The sequence below is a fragment of the Leptodactylus fuscus genome, chromosome 3 (assembly GCF_031893055.1).
Source record: "Leptodactylus fuscus isolate aLepFus1 chromosome 3, aLepFus1.hap2, whole genome shotgun sequence".
Lineage (NCBI taxonomy): Eukaryota > Metazoa > Chordata > Amphibia > Anura > Leptodactylidae > Leptodactylus > Leptodactylus fuscus.
The window spans coordinates 154,580,148-154,600,300 of NC_134267.1; the positions used below are offsets into that span (position 1 = coordinate 154,580,148).

The 20,153-nt window shown below is 41.3% G+C and overlaps 1 protein-coding gene across 1 annotated transcript; it reads right to left on the bottom strand.

Annotated features, from left to right (window-relative positions):
• Positions 1–3,931: 3,931 nt before the first annotated feature.
• On the bottom strand, positions 3,932–20,100 carry LOC142197906 (D-beta-hydroxybutyrate dehydrogenase, mitochondrial-like). The gene is made up of 5 exons (XM_075268584.1): positions 19,872–20,100; positions 17,903–18,013; positions 14,940–15,081; positions 13,636–13,788; positions 3,932–4,636 (listed from the first exon to the last, which is right to left on the bottom strand). The coding sequence occupies exons 1-5, from the start codon at positions 20,085–20,087 to the stop codon at positions 4,167–4,169; spliced, it is 1,092 nt and encodes a 363-aa protein (XP_075124685.1). The 5' UTR covers positions 20,088–20,100; the 3' UTR covers positions 3,932–4,166.
• Positions 20,101–20,153: the final 53 nt, after the last annotated feature.

A 20,153-nucleotide genomic window follows, 5' to 3' on the forward strand; every position in this document is an offset into this window, starting at 1 on the left:
AGGAGTACAGGCATGGATGTACGTCATCAGCGCCCCCTCCCTGCTGTGTGTAGGGCGATACATGTATTCCTAAGGATGTGCCCTGATGATGGCCACAGAAAACTCCTGCTACGTGTGACTTATTTTCGTCTGGAAAAAACGCCTCCTAATTAGGAAGCGGTTTTTGGGCCTTGCCGCGGTTTTTGTAAAAAAGTGAATGGCCGCAAAAAAATGCCTCGCGGTTTTGGTCGCTTTTTCTTGCAAAAAAATAATAATAATTAAGCGAGGCAAAATCCGCCATCAAAATCAGCCTTTATAGCCCGTGTGAACTAGCCCTTAACATGTGGAGGATTTTGTGGCGGGACCTGTCTTGCAAAGTCTACGCACATAAGGGCTAGTTCACACGTGAACTGCCCGCGCGGGTTTTGACACAGAGAGAGACGCGGCGAGCCGCGTCTCTCTCTTGTCAAAACCCGCCCGCCGCGACCATCGCTGTCGCGGCTTAACCCTCTGCTGTCGGCTCAAATGAATGAGCCGACATAGGAGGGAGCTGCGGGGGGCGGAAGCCGCGCGGCTGAGACTGCGCGGCTTCCGCCTGAAGAAAGGACATGTCCTTTCTTTTCTCCGCTAGCAGCAGCTCGCCGCTAGCGGAGAACAGAAGCCCGGCGGTCTCCATAGACCACCATTATAAGGGGAGGTTTTGGACGCGAAATCCGCTGTCAAAAACCTCCCCTTATACTCACGTGTGAACTAGCCCTAAACATTCCTGTTGCCATTCACTTCAGAGATTCTGGTGGAATCTGCCTAAAGATGGAGCAGGACGTGTCTTTCCCCCACCAAAATGATTTTGTGCTAGAGGCAAATGAAGCATCTGCTTATCTTAGGTAATTAACCAGACTTTTTACAGTAAATTCCACCATGTGAAAGTACCCTTATAGTGTAAGATGAATAAAGCCTGGCATATAGAAGAAACGTAACCGCTGCGACCAATCATTAGTATAGTGAGGACATCAATATCAAGATTGGTGAGGGTCCAACACCCAGCACACTCACCTTTCAGTAAGTCTCAGAAAATGGAGCTGGAAGCAGACAGCTTTGTGTAGTGGCCAGAGCAGGTTGTTGGTATTCAATTGAATGGGAGCTAAGCTGCAGCGACTCAGTTTAGCCAATACACAGAGAACAGGGCTGTCTGCTTCCAGCTCCATTCTTTGTGAATTATCTACTGAGAACAGCTGAGTAGTGGTGCTTGTTGGTTGTCAAAAATGTTGTGGAGGTGGAGTCCGTATTGGCCCCTGATTGCATTACATTGGACAGGCCAGTCATGTCCTGGCAGATTGTAACCACCACCACCCCCACCCTCTGTTCACAGTGCTTGCCCATAGACAAGTATTATCGGGAGGGGGGTTCCTCCCCGCTCACACTGTATAGCGCCATAGGCGCTGCTGTGCAGAAGGACGTTCCTGACAGATCGTCAGGAACACCCTTCTGACTGTGAAGAGCTACAATACCAGTACCAATAGCTCTTTACCCGGGGCACAGAACGGGAAAGCCAACAGTGAATTCAGCGCACTGTCGGCTTTCCAGCAGTATATAGAACTACCTGTGCCCAAAGTCATAAATGGTCCTCTTTAACAGGGTCAGGTAATTGGCAATTCAATAGAACCATAAAAAGGCAATAAAAAAACTCTCTAAAGCAGAACTATATTAATAATCCATATTAGTCAACACCAGTGTTTTTATTTATATATTAATTTTTAATGAAAGACATCAACAGTTGTTAAAACTACAATAACATTTTTTGTAGTATAAATTATATGGCTTCAGATTTTGGTGAGGTTGGAAATGATTTCCAACAGATTCAACCTGTATTCATTTTATGTATATAAAAGAAGGGTGAAATAAAACTCTTATTCTTTATTTGAAGGGATAGTGAACATGGTTAATAATAAGAGCACTTTAGAAGTGTCACTTAGTTCATACGTGAATTTCAGTTCCCACCAGGATTTTTGTGCTTTCACTAATGGCTGCCCAACCTTTTACTGTTTTTAAGTTACGGCATAAGTTGGATAGACAACCTTAGTGATCATATACTTACGTACATACATATGTTACTAAGTAACTGCTGTAGCCTGAGATAAGTACAGTTTTACAGTTAAGGCTAGGTTCACATTCTGTCGGAGACTATGCCGCAGGTTCCTCCTAAAATGAGCAAAAAGAAAAGTCTTGCAAAGTGGACTTTTCTCTCGACTGGTTTCAGTATAAATCCGACGGAAACCTGACAGATACACGGCGGACCCCATTATAGTCTGTGGGTATCCGCTTATTAAGCAGACAGGCTCTCCGTCTTAGGGTCCCTATACAGACCCGAACCACAGAGAGCTGAAAGCTAGTGTGAACCTAGCATCAAGTGTTGTCTCAAAGATTATTATCTATAGTTAAATCTAGCCTATAATACTAAGCATTTTTTTTTATAATTGCACTTATTAAAATGCTTCTATCATTAGTTATTCTATGAACAATGTTAGCATAGCGCCACCTGCTGTTTCTTTAAATAATCCACCTCCGAAAAACGTTTCAAGTGGACACACATGCTCAGTCTTACTTCACTCTCACCGTCAATGAATATGAAGAGGGATCCCTGTTGTGGTGAGCTGGCTTTACTAAAGACAAGCAAGACTGAGCATATATGTCCTCCTCTGCACATTTATTGAGGTGGGCACATTTGCTCATATAAACAGCAGGTAATGGAATGTCTAACATTATTTCTGGAATATTTATTTTAGAAACATTGATTCCAAGGTGCTTTACACCTGAATAGGGGTTTACAAACAGAACACAAAATACACAAAAACCATGTACAATAGAATTAACAGAGTAACCACAGATATAACTGGGTAGATGGCCCTATTCACAATGAGAAGGGGGATAGAGACAGCAGGTGAGGGTAAAGGCTGTTCAGAGGAAGGTGTAGGTGACAGCAGGGTCATTGAAGGTTATAGGTTTTCTTGAAGAGATTAGTCTTCCGGGTCCTCTTGAAGTTGTGACTTCAAATACCATAAATACCTGATACACATGAGTCCAAGGAGCTGGAATCTGCATCTATTTCCAGAATAGGGTCCAGTTTGTTTCTGAAAGTTAACAGAGAGGGGCCAGACATGCATGTGTCTCTGCATTCACTTGTGTTACAGAATCAGCCAAAACTGCCTGCTGGTTATCTATACAATTCCCATACAAGTGAATGGAAAGACAAGCACACGTTCAGCCGCTCTCCATTTACTTTTTGGAACAGAAAGGGCCCAATTCTCAAGTGATGTGGCTCAGTTATTTATGGTATCTGCTATGGATACAGCCATAAATACTGAGATGGCAATGCCCTTTTAACTATAATAAACCTTCTTCATAGTGCAATACCTATAAATACAGTATGTATAGGTTGGAGTAGATTTTTTATTTCTTGTGCACCAATTATCTGGTGTTTTATTGGGCATTGCAAAAAAAGTTCACTTTTTTTGCAAAAATTTGCAACTTTTTTTTTCTGTTTTGCGCCACTCACTCCACTTTCATGGATGGAACTGTGGCATGGACATTTATCATAATTTACGCAAGTTTACTTGCATAAATGATGACTATGGTTGTGCCGATCTTGATTTCAAGATCAATTTTAAAATCCGATTTTCGATCATTTTCCAGCCGATCTCGATCCCGATCGTGAATTTGCTCGATCGCCGATCGGAATCCGATTTTTTCCAATCCTGATCCTCAACACTAGTCAATGCTTCTCTATGGGAAAAGTCACTTTTAGGGTTGAGCCGATCTTGAGACAACCTCCGATCTCAATCCCGCTGGAAAAGATCGGGTCGGAATTCCAATCCCGATCGCTCAACCCTAATGATGACTGATCCATCTGATCTGTCTTCTCACCTTTCTCCAGTACAGGGGATATGAAGGGGCATCATAAATCTACCTCATTATGTTTTACATATCAGTGTTTGCATTCATGTACATCTTCAGTGAAAATAGACATTTAGAATCAATTGGTACAGTATCTATAGTTACACCATTAGATGACAGACAAAAGTTATACCAGTAGGACCTCAAATGAATAGAGGTTCTGGCCTCTAGCAGCAGCTTGCATGTCATTTGATATCTGAACACTTTTTGCTTCAGTAAGTTTCAATTGTCACTCTTCATGAAGCATAAATGTTATCTGTTATGGCAGCAGGTAGGTGAGTCATAATCTGAACTTTTATCCAGTAATAGGTGTCCATTGGATTATATCGAGTATACGGGTATTTAGAAGTCAGAGCATCTGTTATTACATTAACAACAGGAGTCGTATCCTTTGTGCCAGAGGTGACAAAAGCTTTCATTCTTGCAACTTGATGGCAGAAATAAGCTTTCCCATAATCGTCTCGTACAGTTTCTGAAGCTTGCTCCCACATGTCTTGTCCTCGTCTTTCCACACCCTCTTTGGTAAATATGCCAGTAGCAGCTACAAAGTTTCCAGGCTCGATGATAATGACTTTCACCCCCCATCTGTACATTTCTCGTCTTAGGCAGTCTGAAAAGGCTTCAACTCCATATTTGGAAATACAGTAGCTAGAACGAGATGGGACAGCCATTCTTCCAAGCATGCTTGCCATGCATACCACTCGGCCTAAAAACGGACATAAAGAAACAATTGAAGAAATAGATAAAATTATTTGGACTCTTTCAATTACCACTTTTATTTTCTACTTGAATGGGTAACCAAACAGATTTCTGTTAAGGGCTTTCTGTCTGCTTGACTGCAGTAACAGTACTTTCCTCTGTACCCTTAAAGGGGTCCCACGTTTCCCCACATGATATGATGCCATTTCAGGCTAACTTTATAGGTCCAAGCTCCATCCACATGTTAAAGGACACAACTGGTGACGGCTCATAAAGTTTTATGTTTGTGTAATGACAGTAACCTCTATTACAAAATTGTCTGACCACCGTATAAGCAATGCCGCCCCTGCTACCTCTTGTGTCACCCCCTCTACCTCATAGATTGTAAGCTCTTGCGAGCAGGGCCCTCAGTCCCATTATGTGAAATGACTTTCTTTGTAATGCATATTTCTGTCTGTATTTGAACCCTACAAATTGTACAGCGCTGTGGAATATGTTGGCGCTATATAAATAAAATGTATTATTATTATAGGGGTTATCCAGGAATTAGACAAATAACAGGCGGCCGGGGAAGGTGAAACATAAAAATAAAATTCACACTCGCCAATCCCCCAGTGTTCTGGTCCATTCAAGTGAGCACAGTTTCTTCCTCACTCTAAATCCTACACAACATGTGACCTCTGAAGCCAATCAGTAGCCTCAGACAGGAAAGCACCGGGTGAAGTCACATATGACACCAGGATCTTTCCTGCAGCCGCTGAGGCAACAGCGGTCATGTCCGGCACAAGACTTCTGGTGGGGACAGGAGAGTATAACTTTTTTTTTTATGTTTCAGCTTCCACGGACTCTTATGTGATTTATCCAACTCCTAAGCAAACCCTTGAAGGCCAATTTACCTGAAAAGATTTTTTTTAAAAACAACAACCTGATAAATCATGATATAAATCTAATCTTGGACTGTCACAACTTATTTCTGATACTGAAAATCCAACACATGCTGTATTTTACAGTACCAACAAAGTGAATGAGATTACATTAAGCTTATCCACATGCAGCGGAAAAAATACATTTTCAAAAATCTGTGCATTATTGAATAATGAAACCTGATCATTGTAGCTGTGGAATCACAAATGTTTTCCTATATATTTAAAGAGGACCTTTCATCAGATTGGGCACAGGCAGTTCTATATACTGCTGGAAAGCTGACAGTGCACTGAATTCAGCGCACTATCGGCTTTCCCGATCTGTGCCCCGGGTAAAGCGCTATCGGTCCTGGTACCGTATCGCTTTACAGTCAGAAGGGCATTTCTGACAGTTAGCCAGGGACGCCCTTCTGCCCAGCAGCGCCTATCGCGCTGTAGAGTGTGAGCGAGGAGGAACGCCCCCTCCCTCTGCTCACAGTGCTCGTCCATAGACGAGTATTATCAGGAGGACCTTTCACCTTCTGGGGCACATGTGGTTCAACATCCAGATTCTGCTGATCAGCTGATGTAGCCCCTGGAAGCCATATACAAGTTTATAGTCGGAAGCAGCCCTGCTTCTATTTAAGTTAAAGAGGACCTTTCACCTTCTGGGGCACATGCGGTTTTATACACCGCTAGAAAGCCAACAGTGTGCTGAATTCAGCGCGCTATCGGCTTTCACATTCTGTGCCCCCGGTGAAGGGCTATCGGTATCGGTAAGCCAAGCCCCCTCTCATAGTACAGCACAATACACGCTGCTGTGAGGAAGGGCGGTACCGATAGCTCTTTATCTGGTGCACAGAAGGTGAAAGCTGATTTCAGCGCACTGTCGGCTTTCTAGCGGTGTATTACACCACATTTGCCCCAGGAGGTGAAAGGTCCTCTTTAATAGAAGTGAGACTACAGTTCCCTGCCACCACCCCTACAGTGTTTCGAAGCTCTGTACACTGTACATAGCTTCTGGTAACTACACTGTAACAATAGTGCCAAACGTACTGCGCATGCCCGCGGACATACTCCGACACTGAAGTTTGCCGAACAGAGCGTACTGCGCAGGCGTCCGACGTCAAGCCGAAGAAGGAAGGGGCGGATGCAGAAGAAGACAGAGGCGGCGCTGGAGTCGGTTTTCGAGCAGCAATGGGGACGCCCCCATCGCATCTCCTGCGCTGGGGCCCGCCCCCATCGCTGCGAGAGAACTAATTAGCATACCAGTACAAAGCAGTATTTTGAACGAACGGCACGGCGGAGATCACTTCCAAAGGTAGGAGACGAATAGCCTTTCTAAAGGCTATTCCGACGTGTTACCTAGAAAAAAAAGTTTTTTAATGGTAGAATCCCTTTAAGTCCTATCGGCCAGGTAACAGGATTAGGTGAACCTTTTACTCACCTGGTAGATTTATTCTCTGCCCTTCAGCACAAGAACTACACTCCCCCCTGTTCCATCTTCCCTCCCTTCCATCCGTCTATCATCTATGAACTAATAAAAATGTAGAATATTTGATGTGGTTTAATATTTACACAATGTATGCATTTAGGATCACCATATTTGGACCTTGAAGTTCTCCGTCTGATTGTGGTGTTGTTGTTACAATTGTTACAGTTTGCCAGGAAGGGGTATACCATCTGACACGACAACAAGCGAATCCCTTTTGGAGTCAAGAATACAGGTAGGCTGTCATCCGAGATTGATATAAGACTCTTGGATATCAAGGCTCTCTTCTTATTTAAAGGGTGCACAAGTTTTTGGTGTCTTCCTGCGGATAACACTCTATTTAGCTTAAGTGTTAATTTTTTTAAATTTTTTTTTTACAGTGAATAATCAACAAATTTTGCTTGCACCGTGATGAGTTCTTGTTGCGGATTATAGCGCTGAATATTGGGTTGTCGAATAAACAAAGTTGAAAAAACCCTCTTGCTTACTGTCACCCTGATATAATCTTTGTTAGTAGGTTATCTACAGTCCTATGAAAAAGTTTGGGCACCCCTATTAATCTTAATCATTTTTAGTTCTAAATATTTTGGTGTTTATAACAGCCATTTCAGTTTGATATATCTAATAACTGATGGACACAGTAATATTTCAGGATTGAAATGAGGTTTATTGTACTAACAGAAAATGCGCAATATGCATTAAACCAAAATTTGACCGGTGCAAAAGTATGGGCACCTCAACAGAAAAGTGACATTAATATTTAGTAGATCCTCCTTTTGCAAAGATAACAGCCTCTAGTCGCTTCCTGTAGCTTTTAATCAGTTCCTGGATCCTGGATAAAGGTATTTTGGACAAACAATTCAAGTTCAGTTAGGTTAGATGGTCGCCGAGCATGGACAGCCCGCTTCAAATCATCCCACAGATGTTCAATGATATTCAGGTCTGGGGACTGGGATGGCCATTCCAGAACATTGTAATTGTTCCTCTGCATGAATGCCTGAGGATTTGGAGCGGTGTTTTGGATCATTGTCTTGCTGAAATATCCATCCCTGGCGTAACTTCAACTTTGTCACTGATTCTTGAACATTATTCTCAAGAATCTGCTGATACTGAGTGGAATCCATGCGACTCTCAACTTTAACAAGATTCCCGATGCCGGCATTGGCCACACAGCCCCAAAGCATGATGGAACCTCCACCAAATTTTACAGTGGGTAGCATGTGTTTTTCTTGGAATGCTGTTTCTTTTTGGACGCCATGCATAACGCCTTTTTTTATAACCAAACAACTCAATTTTTGTTTCCAAAATGAAGCTGCCTTGTCCAAATGTGCTTTTTCATACCTCAGGCAACTCTATTTGTGGCGTACGTGCAGAAACGGCTTCTTTCTCATCACTCTCCCATACAGCTTCTATTTGTGCAAAGTGCGCTGTATAGTTGACCGATGCACAGTGACACCATCTGCAGCAAGATGATGCTGCAGCTCTTTGGAGGTGGTCTGTGGATTGTCCTTGACTGTTCTCACCATTCTTCTTCTCTGCCTTTCTGATATTTTTCTTGGCCTGCCACTTCTGGGCTTAACAAGAACTGTCCCTGTGGTCTTCCATTTCCTTACTATGTTCCTCACAGTGGAAACTGACAGGTTAAATCTCTGAGACAACTTTTTGTATCCTTCCCCTGAACAACTATGTTGAACAATCTTTGTTTTCAGATCATTTGAGAGTTGTTTTGAGTAGCCCATGATGCCACTCTTCAGAGGAGATTCAAATAGGAGATCAACTTGCAATTGGCCACCTTAAATACCTTTTCTTATGATTGGATACATCTGGCTATGAAGTTCAAAGCTCACTGAGGTTACAAAACCAATTTTGTGCTTCAGTAAGTCAGTAAAAAGTAGTTAGGGGAATTCAAATCAATAAAATGATAAGGGTGCCCATACTTTTGCACCGGTCAAATTTTGGTTTAATGCATATTGCACATTTTCTGTTAGTACAATAAACCTCATTTCAATCCTGAAATATTACTGTGTCCATCAGTTATTAGATATATCAAACTGAAATGGCTGTTGCAAACACCAAAATATTTAGAACAAAAAATGATTAAGATTAATAGGGGTGCCCAAACTTTTTCATAGGACTGTATGTAGGTCACCTCCTCCAGTTTTCTTTGGGGTTGTACAATTGTCATCCCTTGGCTTTTGCCGGAAATTAGATTATTTGGTGTGGTATTTTGGTTCCACACACAAAGATCAGCAGATCCTTGGTACTGTAAGTGTATTACAACAATTCCTAAAGGGACATTTTAGGAAAGGTAAGATAACTTTGTGTCCACTTGTCTGGATACCAAAGGGCACTGTCCATCCGTGAAGAAATTCCTGGCAACTGTACATTGAGTGCCAAAATAACTTGTATATATTGCTGTTTGAAAGTAAAGTGGGACTATCTAAGTACTGCAGGAGCAGGAATGATACTGAGTGATGTTCATGACTGTTGCACAAGTCAATGATAAACAATCAGTTTATTAATGATCTGTGATCACTTGGTAATCCGGGAATCATAAAGACCTGTAGTAAAGAAAAGCAATCTGTACTTTTACTACAGTCTTATATTGATAATGCCTCTAGTATCTGTTAGCAGTAGTTATAGATTATGAAAAAAAAAAATAATACAGACTTTAATGTATAAAAGAGAACTTAATTTATTTCCTAAACATTGCATATGAATCAGACTCAAAACAGTACATTAGAAGGTTTGACACCTTGTCTATGATACAAATACCTCAGTGGCTGCTGAAGGGTAATTGTAGTATTAAAAGTAACCTACAAAAGTGGATGCCGCTCTTTTCTAGTAGCTCAATACTCTAGCTCATAAACAATGGTACAAAGCAGGCTCCCCATGTTAATACAACCAAATAAGGTATTTGGAAAGGGGTTGCCTTAAAGGAGACAGTTCCTTTAAGAATTCTAAAAGCTGTTCTGAGCAGTTTGTAATTTAGCGGTAATTGGTGACAACCTATAATTTTCCAGTTCATTAGACAGGTAGTAAATTATATCTGTATGGTTGAATATAAGGCCAATTCCACGCAGTGCTACAGCCAGATTCAGTCCAAGTGCTGCTGATGCTGTTTCTTCTAAGGCTCGTTCACATCTGCGTTGGTATTCCGTCCGGGGGAGTCCGCATGAACAAAATACCGAATGCAACTGCAAGCGGTGTACCAGTGAAAGAACACGGACCCCATAGGCTGTAATGGGGTCCGTGTGCTACCTGCAGATCTCCGCAGAGATCATGCAGAAAGGGAAAGTAATTCACAATCTACTTTCCTGTCTGCATGATTCACGGCAAGCACAAGGACCCCATTATAGTCTATGGGGTCCGTGTGCTTTCACTGGCACACCGCTTGCAAATGCATTTGACACTATGTTCGGGGGGGTCCTTATGCGGATGTGAACGAAGGGTAAGGAAGTTAAAAACAGATTCTTTTCGGTTGTATCTGATCATTGGAGGTTGTGGTAACTGCAAGGCTGGGTTCACACAGTGCGATTTTGCTGAAAAAGTGCATGCGGTATTCTGGCAAAAATGCACAGTGTGAACCCAATCCAAAAACTACCCAAATGCAATAAGCATAAGATATAAAGCGGAAATTAATCTGTGTTTAACTTATTTAGAAAGCAGTGGCGACTAAGGTTTACACTAGAGTCAATAGAAACTGGCACAGACAGAGGGGGCTCAGCCAATGTCCATTACCCTACTCTATTCTCAAACTACCTATGGTGACATAAAGTACTATATACATCTATATAAAGTTTAAAGCAGTTCACAAAGTGGTTTGATTCATTACAGCGACAAAAAGCAGCAAATATGTCGCACAGCAAATTGAATGTTGTATTTGATGAATCTACACTTTGGTTTTATGCTAAATTTAGGAGCACTTCTACATAATTTAATCCTTTACAATCTACAAAGGCTGAGACTTAGAGGCTTAAACTCCTTTACTTTAGTTGTGGGTCTATTTTAGGAGACAAGTCTGTCACGAAAGCACGCTCTTTATAATGAAATGTCTTACACCCACCACCTTTTTACTTCCAGCTGGGATGATTAAAATACGCTTTCACTCGACCCACGTAAGACTCAATAACTGATTTCACTGACTGTATTGTACACCTCTTTTGACTGTTTCTAATGAAATACAGGTCAATTTCATAAAATGGCTCCCCATGATATTAAAAAGCAACTTCTAAATATAAAGAGTCCTATAACTCATAAAAGGTGATCTTATCCCATTCAGCCAGTAGCATATTCAAGAACCACCTACTGTACGTAGAAATACAAATTGGTATGGGAGCACTTTTATAGAAAGTATTATTTTCCTGTTAGTTTTGTTTCATAAAACTGACTCAAAATCTACCCGAATTACGTCAATTGTATGTAAACGTAATAGCTATTGTTATAGCAGGATTACTGTACCCTAGAATTTTGCAAGAATAGCTCAAAGTAAGTCACATTTTTCAATGATAATATACACCTAGTTTCTCCTACAATAGTCTGAAACAGAAAATGTTGCTCTTGCACACACTTGTGACATACTGAACCGCTGGACGCAAAAAAACATGCAAAATATAGCATTAAGAAGCTTTTTATATATGACACAAGCCATAAAATTATCTGTCATATGACAGACACCAACAAATTGCAATGAAAACTCTTGACTGTAATGGGGTCTATTGGGTTTCCATTATGATGTCTGTCATTTTACCACCTGAAATACTGAAGCCTCCTGCATTATTGCATTTTTTTAGATATATTAGAATAATGAAATCTGCAATAAATGCTTTTAACGGAGTCTCCAAAACGGATGTGACCTTAGCCTTAGGCTGTGCTTGCTGTTACAGTAAGGCTGGTCTTACACGACCGTAATGCTTTTACGGTCCGCAAGTTGCTGATCAGCAACACTAGTTGCTGATCATCAACTTATACTCCGTGAGTCCGTGCAGTGCCGTGAATTGCGGCCATTATGGACATGTTCTAAAAAGTGCGGACCTCGGTTGCGGCCCGGCACACCACGGATAAAATATCCGGTGGTGTAAGAGGCCTCATTGAGTATAATGTGTCCACAAATGGTCCGCAATTGAAAACCCTCAATTGCGGACCATTTGCGGACTTAAACTACGGTCGTGTAAGACCAGCCTAAGGCTGTTTTAATGTGTTTCTAGTGTCCATTTACCATATACACCAGGAAAATATGTTAAATGGATGACTGTGATGAATGCCAAACATTGGTATCCTTCACACAATGGGTGGATACCATTGAACTGAGGCTAACTGAACACTCTTTTGGCCTTTGTTGAAATAATAGGGACCTAGGAACCCATTTAACATATGCATTAGGAGCTTTATTGGTACACGTGGCAAACCTACACTGCAGCTGCAGAATGAAAAGCCCCTAGCTCTTAGAGTATAAATGAAGGGGTAGTGCATATGTCCAACCACTGCTCCACTCAATTTCCACTTTACCATTGTTTTGAGAATGGGGAGCAATAGGGAACTGGTTCAGTGGCATTCCCATTGATCAAAGAATCATCACCCATCTACAGGATAGGATGCACTGATGAACTGACAACTGCAGGTGATGGCGACAAACAAGTACTCTCTCATTTTGTCACTACTGGTAACATGAGGCAGTCTTTGCAATCCATTCACACTACATGGATAGTCCATCAACTCCAGGACTACCTGTTGGTGGAGGTTTGCTGTGTCCCCCAGCACATGCTCAAGAGCATGGTTCAGATACTGGGAGAAGGGCCGTTACACAAGGGCAGCTATGGCCGCAAAAGGGCATCAACCCAGTCACTGTGCCTTTATGCGAAGAGTAACAGGAGGTGCCCGCCAGAGACCTATACAATTACATTCAATAGGCTACAGTGTGCATGTTTCCTATCAAGCTGTGAGAAACAGACTCCATAAGGGTGGCTTGAAGGCATGATATCTTATAGAATGACCTGTGCTCACAGCCCAACAATTCACAGCTCATTTGACATTCACCAGAAAAACAAAACTGAATTGGCAGGCCCACCTTTGGTACCCAATTCTTTTCACAGATGACAGCAGGTTCAGACTGAGCACATACAACAGATATGAAAGCCAACAGTACCCTGACTGCTGTTAAGTACCAGAATGAATCCTTAAAGCAATTGCCAAACCAACAGTTCCTGGATGACAAAGGAATTGTTGTCATTGACTGGCCGTCATATTCTAACTACCTGAATCTCTGGAAGATTATGAATTAAAGCAAGAAAACATCTGCACACAAAAAAAAATGGCTTTTTACATCTTGTATGGCAGAAAACCAATGTACAAGGCATAATAAATCTGACACATGAGCCAGTCAACAGCCAGCGTGAGGAGACTATTGACAGTTCTATCCTGGACTCAGACCGTCTTCAGACTTGATGAATCTTTCTGGATTATTAGACACTGTATTAAAAGGGATCAAGACATCTATTTTACATGCATTATGAATTCTGTAAGAATGGAACCCATGATGCTAGTTCTTATACAGTATTAAATATTACCAGTTTTGCCACCCTGTTCTGTTGGTGCCAGTTTACTTTTACTTACCTTTACTTTGGCGTACTAGTGGTAAGAATGCTTTTGTGACTCTTATCGTCCCCCACAAGTTCACTTCTGCTATTTCTTTATATGTATCTAGACTTGTGAATTCTACTTCTCCAAATGTACTGGTCCCAGCATTATTCACCAGGCCCCACAAACCTGCAAAGAAAGTAAAATGCAAAGCTATGCATAAGCTATATGGTCAAGCATACAAGATACGGTACATAGTATCCCTGCTGCCTTCTTGACCTACTAATTCCTTGATACAACCTGTACAAAGAGTGTTTTGATTCTCAATAAAATTTTTTTAGAGAATTGCTGCAGTTTCACTACATAATCTTTAATGTGGCTCCAAGCTGTTGCATCCCTTTAACGCTTCCTGTTAAAATGTATTACAGTATTTTAATGGTCATTGGTAAAGGGGTTTTCCATTTCTCAGGTGTTTATTTCATACTGATGATCTATCCACAGGGTATGCCATCAGTATCTCATTGGTGAGTCACAGTCCAACAACCAGACCCCACACACTTAGATTGGCTGATTCCAGGCACTGGAAGCTACAGGGGAAGGCAAACCTCAAAGCAAATCTGACCTTATTCAAGTAATAAGAGCAAAGCTACAGCCCCATCCACTGTATAGTCGCAGAACTGTATTTCTGTGCCTATTAATTCTGACCCATTCATGTGCAGTAGCTTGCAGTGCATCTGAAGGGAGACAGCCGGATAAGCTAATCCATGTATGGTCCTGGAGTCATCCCCCACTGATTAGATACTGATGACCTATAGAACATCAGGAGAAAAACCACCTGGGTGCTGGAAAACGCCTGGTAATAAGTGAAGTACCCCAATCTTACTACATTCATCATTTCTTTAGTCACTATGAATTAATGCTCAATCTCTGTTACATGTGCCTGAATTAAAGAAAATCTAAAGAGAAGGTGATGCGTGATCTAAAGGCCTACTCAGACAAAGTTGCCTGTAGTGTACTCTTAATATGTCAAATTAGAGACGGACTGAAATGGACTGAACAAGGTCCTACTGAAGTGAATGGGCCCATGCACACTTCAGTTTTTCCATGTGGACCCTTGAGCTGTGTAAATATTTACAGCATGTCCTAATTCCAGTTTATCTTGTTGAATCTGAATACCATATGTCAATGTGCAGACTTAGATTTCCTTGGACTGCACACTGACCACACTTGCACCTGTACCTCATCTTCCGTATTCCCAGAGGCACCATGGAGGATAACAAAATCAGTTCTCTAAATTTAACCTTACTGCATTTACTCCAAAATGAGGAATTTTATTGTACCTGTATCTGGGTTTTCCAAGTTTTTCTTTACAAACTCAACAGCCTGTGTAACTTCCTCCTCACTGCAGACATTCAGCTGAAGCACTTTCATACGATTAGAATGAAAACTTTCCAGCTCCTGAGCACCTTCACCATTTTTGTCCTGGAAACACATGTCGAAGAGACCATCATTTATAAGGACCCATTTACATCACCAACTGAACTGGTCTTGGGAATGCTCATTCCCGATTACTGGCCAATGGAGTGGGACTATCAGATGACACACAAGCAACCGCTCGCTTGTCAGGTGATCGCATCTTTTATGTGACACAAAACAGATTGACTGTCAGCCGCACATCTCTCCATGAAATTGTACTGGGAACAGATGTTTGCAAAAGCAATTGTAACTCCCGCATGGAGTTTACATCAGCCCATGTAAGTGCTTATTGATGCTATATAATGTCAATCCACAATAGTTTCATGCATGTATTGTGCATCTGAATGGGTTCCAAAAAAAACCAAACTACTTGGTATTGCCACCTTCAAAACACTACTAAAGTTATGAATTACTAGATGAGTATTACATATGTGTATATCTGTTATCAGTAGTAGAAGGAAAGTCATTTTCAGTCTGCAAGCCAGGCCATTAGCCAGCTTTTATTCCCAACCCTTTATACACACATGCATACTTGTTTTGTCTGGTGTTTAGGTGTCTTCAATAGGAACAGAGAAATAAGCTGTTGCCTCTGGCAGTGACTTATGTTTCTTGAGAACAAGGGATTGGGCATGTTGAAATTCAATACGTCTAATTTCCTCCCCCCCTTCACATCTGTCTTTAGCCATATAATAATACACAGTATATGGCTGGCTTAGTGTGCCTCCAATATCATATGGAAGTTTTCTAAAAGAATTCATGAGAAAAGGCAGAGCAAAGTAGCACTAACTAGGGTTGGAGGTTGGAAACCCACCCCATGTGAATGTGACGTGACCTTATGGTGGTCTTTGGACCTTTGCATTGTAAAGGTTGAAGGTTGCTGGAGGCCCACTAAGAAACAGCAAAAACTACCCGATTATGGTTCATCTTTTCCCACAGTTTGCAGAAGGATATTCCTACAGAAATTATGAATGGTTTCTTTGGAATCTTATATATGAGTTTTCTGGAATCTCCCCATTATATGAAACAAGTTCTGTGACATTCCCTATACTCATGGTTATAAGTGTACTTTTTTTTTTTTCTGAAAGGCTTGCAGTATGGTTAGTAAAAGATAAGTACAAAAATGCAAGATTTATTCCAAGAAAACCCTGCGATACCGTAATCTGTAAATGCCGAGGCCTCCACAAAGCTCCTTTTGGATATCGGATCGTTACTTTTACAAAGTCTCATTTTATCTTTCACTGCACAGACTGTAAAAAAGAACTCCAGGTCTAAGTAACAGGTTGCAAGACAAAATCTATATTCTGTACTACACATATTTCAGTGAACTTAACATGGAAATACATACACACTGTAGCAAGAGGTAACAGAAACTGTATCTGCTTGACAAATGACTTTTCTTTTCCTCAAGATGTATGTACGAACAGATCTGCAAGTATTCAATATTTAAAGGGAACCTTTAACGTGGAGTCTGATCTGCAAGTATCATGTTAGGTAGCTGACGTAGTAGGATTATTTGAACACAGTGGTGGCCCAGTGCAAAAATGTCATGAGATGGCCCCTTAAGCTTCTGCAGAATCTCAAAATACACACCTCAGCTGCTATACAACATTATAATCTGCACTTCAGCATATCCAAGCTGTTACTATAGCATATCAGACATTACAGGAAGGGGCAAAAGAACAAAGTATAAGTCTCAGCTCGACTAGGTTCCCTTTGCAATTGCCCACCAATGACAAGTCTGGAGAAGCCATGATAGCATATTTAGTCCACACAGCCTTCTCACAGTAACATGAACAATATGCAGCCTGGCATTGTCCATTGCGAAAAATGTCTCCTAGGAAATCGCCATACTACTGCTTTCAAAACCAAATCAATATAATGTTGAGCTACTAATGTCCCTGAAATAAAGACTACACTCTGCCTATCATACCTTATGCTACCCCACAACATAATCCCCATGCGGTTACCCATTGCGTCCAAAACAAAAGCGAGATCCATCTTTGAAGAGGGTAGCCCTCTATTCCAGGATTTACTCCTGTGTGAGGTCAATGGAACACTGGACGAATGGCTCATAACCCAATGTTGTACAAATTTTTTCTGATGTCTTCCCACACCTCTTGATCCAATTCTTAAGGTATAATTAGGTTAAAAACTTTGCTTTCATACTGGTTTTTATGCTCCTCCCACACGACACAGATTGGTGCTAAGTGCTTGAAAATTTCATAATTGACAGATATGACGGACACCTACTACTTCCTTGATTTGTATAACCTTACGGCCTGTCCTTCTGGGAGCTGCAATTACAATGTTGAGAAGTGTATATATCAATCTACTTAGCTCCTCCTGTTCTATACCACCAGGGCTCCAGAGAGTGACTAAAAAGTTTGCAAATGTGACTAGCTCTGCTGCTATGCTGAGTTTAGTAAGTATTACTTTTTACTATATGAGAAAACTGTGTGGAGACCAATGGGGAACATTATACTAAGTGTAGGGGGCCACTGGGGAGCATTTTACTGCACTGGTGGCCACTGGGGCACATTATACTGTGGGTGGGAGTTACTGGATAGCGTTATACTGTTTGGTGACTAAACATTTGTTTTGCACTTATGTTTTTTCAGTTTGAGAGCCAATATATTTTTTTCGTCTGAAGCTCTGGCCACACTGCCCACAGATAAGACTGTGGTTTCCTATAAATATGTTACAAAAGAAATGAACAATTTGGAGCCCAAGCAAAACTACAAGTGCTGAATGCAAAAGAACTTGACAAGTGAGTCATAATAAATCATTTTGTAGAAATTCAATTTATTGTAGGATGTAAGTTACTGACCTTTAATAAGCAACCTGCAAATACTGTAAATCCTAATTTATGCAAATGTTTTGCCAAGGCCAAACCAAAGCCCGAGTCACAGCCTGTGATCAGTACCGCCTTCCCTTGAGTCTGAAAGACAGAAAGAGAAATACTATCATTGTTAGCTATATACAATGCTATAAATTCATGTTGTAGCACAACGTTTAAAGCAATAACTACAGTCATAAACTTTATAGGATTACGTATAATGTACTGCATACAATGTAAACAGAAATTATCTTTGCAGTTTTAATAAGGTGACTTCCACCTGGAAGACGCCAGTCAGCAAACATGTGTCGATCCTGGTATTGTTGGTCTGTATTTGTTTGTAAATAGTGAATTACATTTTTTGTTTAATGGGCACTTTCTTTATTGTATATATTGCTCTATGTCTGATGTATACCACTAAGGAGGAAACAGTACACGGGGAAAGTTATACTGTATATAATAATCGACTATTTATTGACTTAGAACGCTATGTTTGCTGTCATTTGCTGTTTTTTATAAATAATTCTAAGGGGGCGTTCACACTTGCGCCCCTGTGCGTCTGTGTTATTCTGCTTGGTTTCTGTCCTAAGCCCCAGAGAAACTGGATAGGGGATGGCTTCTCCACGGTCAGTCATTTGAATGGATTTTAGAAACAAACCACTAGTGTCCGTTTGCAGCCTCTCCGCGGGGAAACAGATTTTTTTGGCTGGACACAAAGTCTGACATGAAGTACTTTGTGTCCAGCCCCAAAAAAACTGTTTCCCCACAAAGAGGCTGCAAACGGACACCGGCGGTTTGCTTTTAAAATCCATTCAAATGAATGGGTTTTAAAAGTGACCGCTGGGAAGCCATCCCCTATCCAGTTTCTGCGGGGCTTAGGATGGAAACCTGGCGGAATGACACAGGGCGCCCCCTCATAAAGATGTTTGGTAAGTTTTTACTTTTGTTATCTTGGGTATGTGCAACCTAGGAGCAAATGTTCAATCTGTCTGCAATGCCAACACAGGGAGAACGTGGCAATACATTGTGTCCAATGAATTCTATGGCTATCTGTGCGATGCATGAGTATGCATGGACAACTTTTTAGAAAGTCACTGTCCAAAATATTTTGTAACACTTACAAGTGCTAAAAACATAAGACAGCAAATGCACTAAGTGGTCTTGTGTGAGGCGGGGACATTTTTGTGACACCTGCCCCTGGTTATTGTGTTATACAATAACCAAGTATAGACTTGCTGACCTGGCTCTCTGGCACAGGTTTATTTTACTCTAATATGTTTTGGCTAAGTTAATAATTTATCTATTTTTGGCTCTGTAGTGTCATAACAAGCGGTGGAAAGTCCAGCATACATATGGCAATAATTGTCACAATGCGCTTGTTTCCTAGCTGGCAACTTATAAAATGCACAAAATAACATGTAAGAAAAGATTAAATGGATCTTGGATGAAAACTGTCTGGTCATACATAAGCCTTATCGCTATGACTCACAGAATTGCATGTGTTCACCGCCAGTTACATGTCTATGGCCAACTGAATATAGTACAATATGTGAACCCTGATGTGAAAACTGAATTTGGCAAATATTAAGGCACAATAAATGGTATGACGGGCACTGACAAAGCTAGCGCTACCTCACAACAATTTTTTTTTTAGTATGTACAGAATTCTGTATGTTTTAGGCCATTTTCATGACTGCGTCACAATGATCTACAAAGGCAACAACAGTTTGGATCGTGTGATTCATGGCAGCGACAATCTATGCCGAGCTGAGCTCTCTTCCTAAAGAGCAGGCTCTGAATGTCAAGAATGGGCACAGCACCCTGGCTTCTATACATTCGAGGAATAGATGACTATAGAAATGTACTGCTACAGACCCCACTATTTAATGGGCTAGCACTATATACAAAGGAAGAAGCTGCTAGTATATCAGAGGAAAATGTCAATGATGGCATTACTCACTGGTAAAGTGCCTCTGGGCAAAGATGGCATGGCCACACACAGCATGAAGATAAAGTACACCAAGACAATGGCATGTGAAGCATTATCACAGGCAAGCCCCACAAATGTGAAGAGCAGCTTGAGAGCCTCTGGGAGCAGCAGCCCCAGAGCCAGTGTCAGCCCCAGAGACAGAAGCACCAGCAGGGCAGTCCTCAGGCTGGAAGCTGGCAGTGCCATCTCTGTTCTTCCTCTGACAGCCAGACTACAGCTGCTTCCTGAGATATTATACAGAGAGGAGGAGCC

Excerpts from the sequence above, each read along its gene's own strand:
- LOC142197906 (XM_075268584.1), bottom strand. The coding sequence starts at position 20,087 with ATGGCACTGCCAGCTTCCAGCCTGAGGACTGCCCTGCTGGTGCTTCTG. Across the intron at positions 15,082-17,902 it reads TTGCAGGTTGCTTATTAAAG|GACAAAAATGGTGAAGGTGC; the intron begins GTCAGTAACTTA and ends ATGTGTTTCCAG. Across the intron at positions 13,789-14,939 it reads CTTGGAAAACCCAGATACAG|GTTTGTGGGGCCTGGTGAAT; the intron begins GTACAATAAAAT and ends CTTTCTTTGCAG.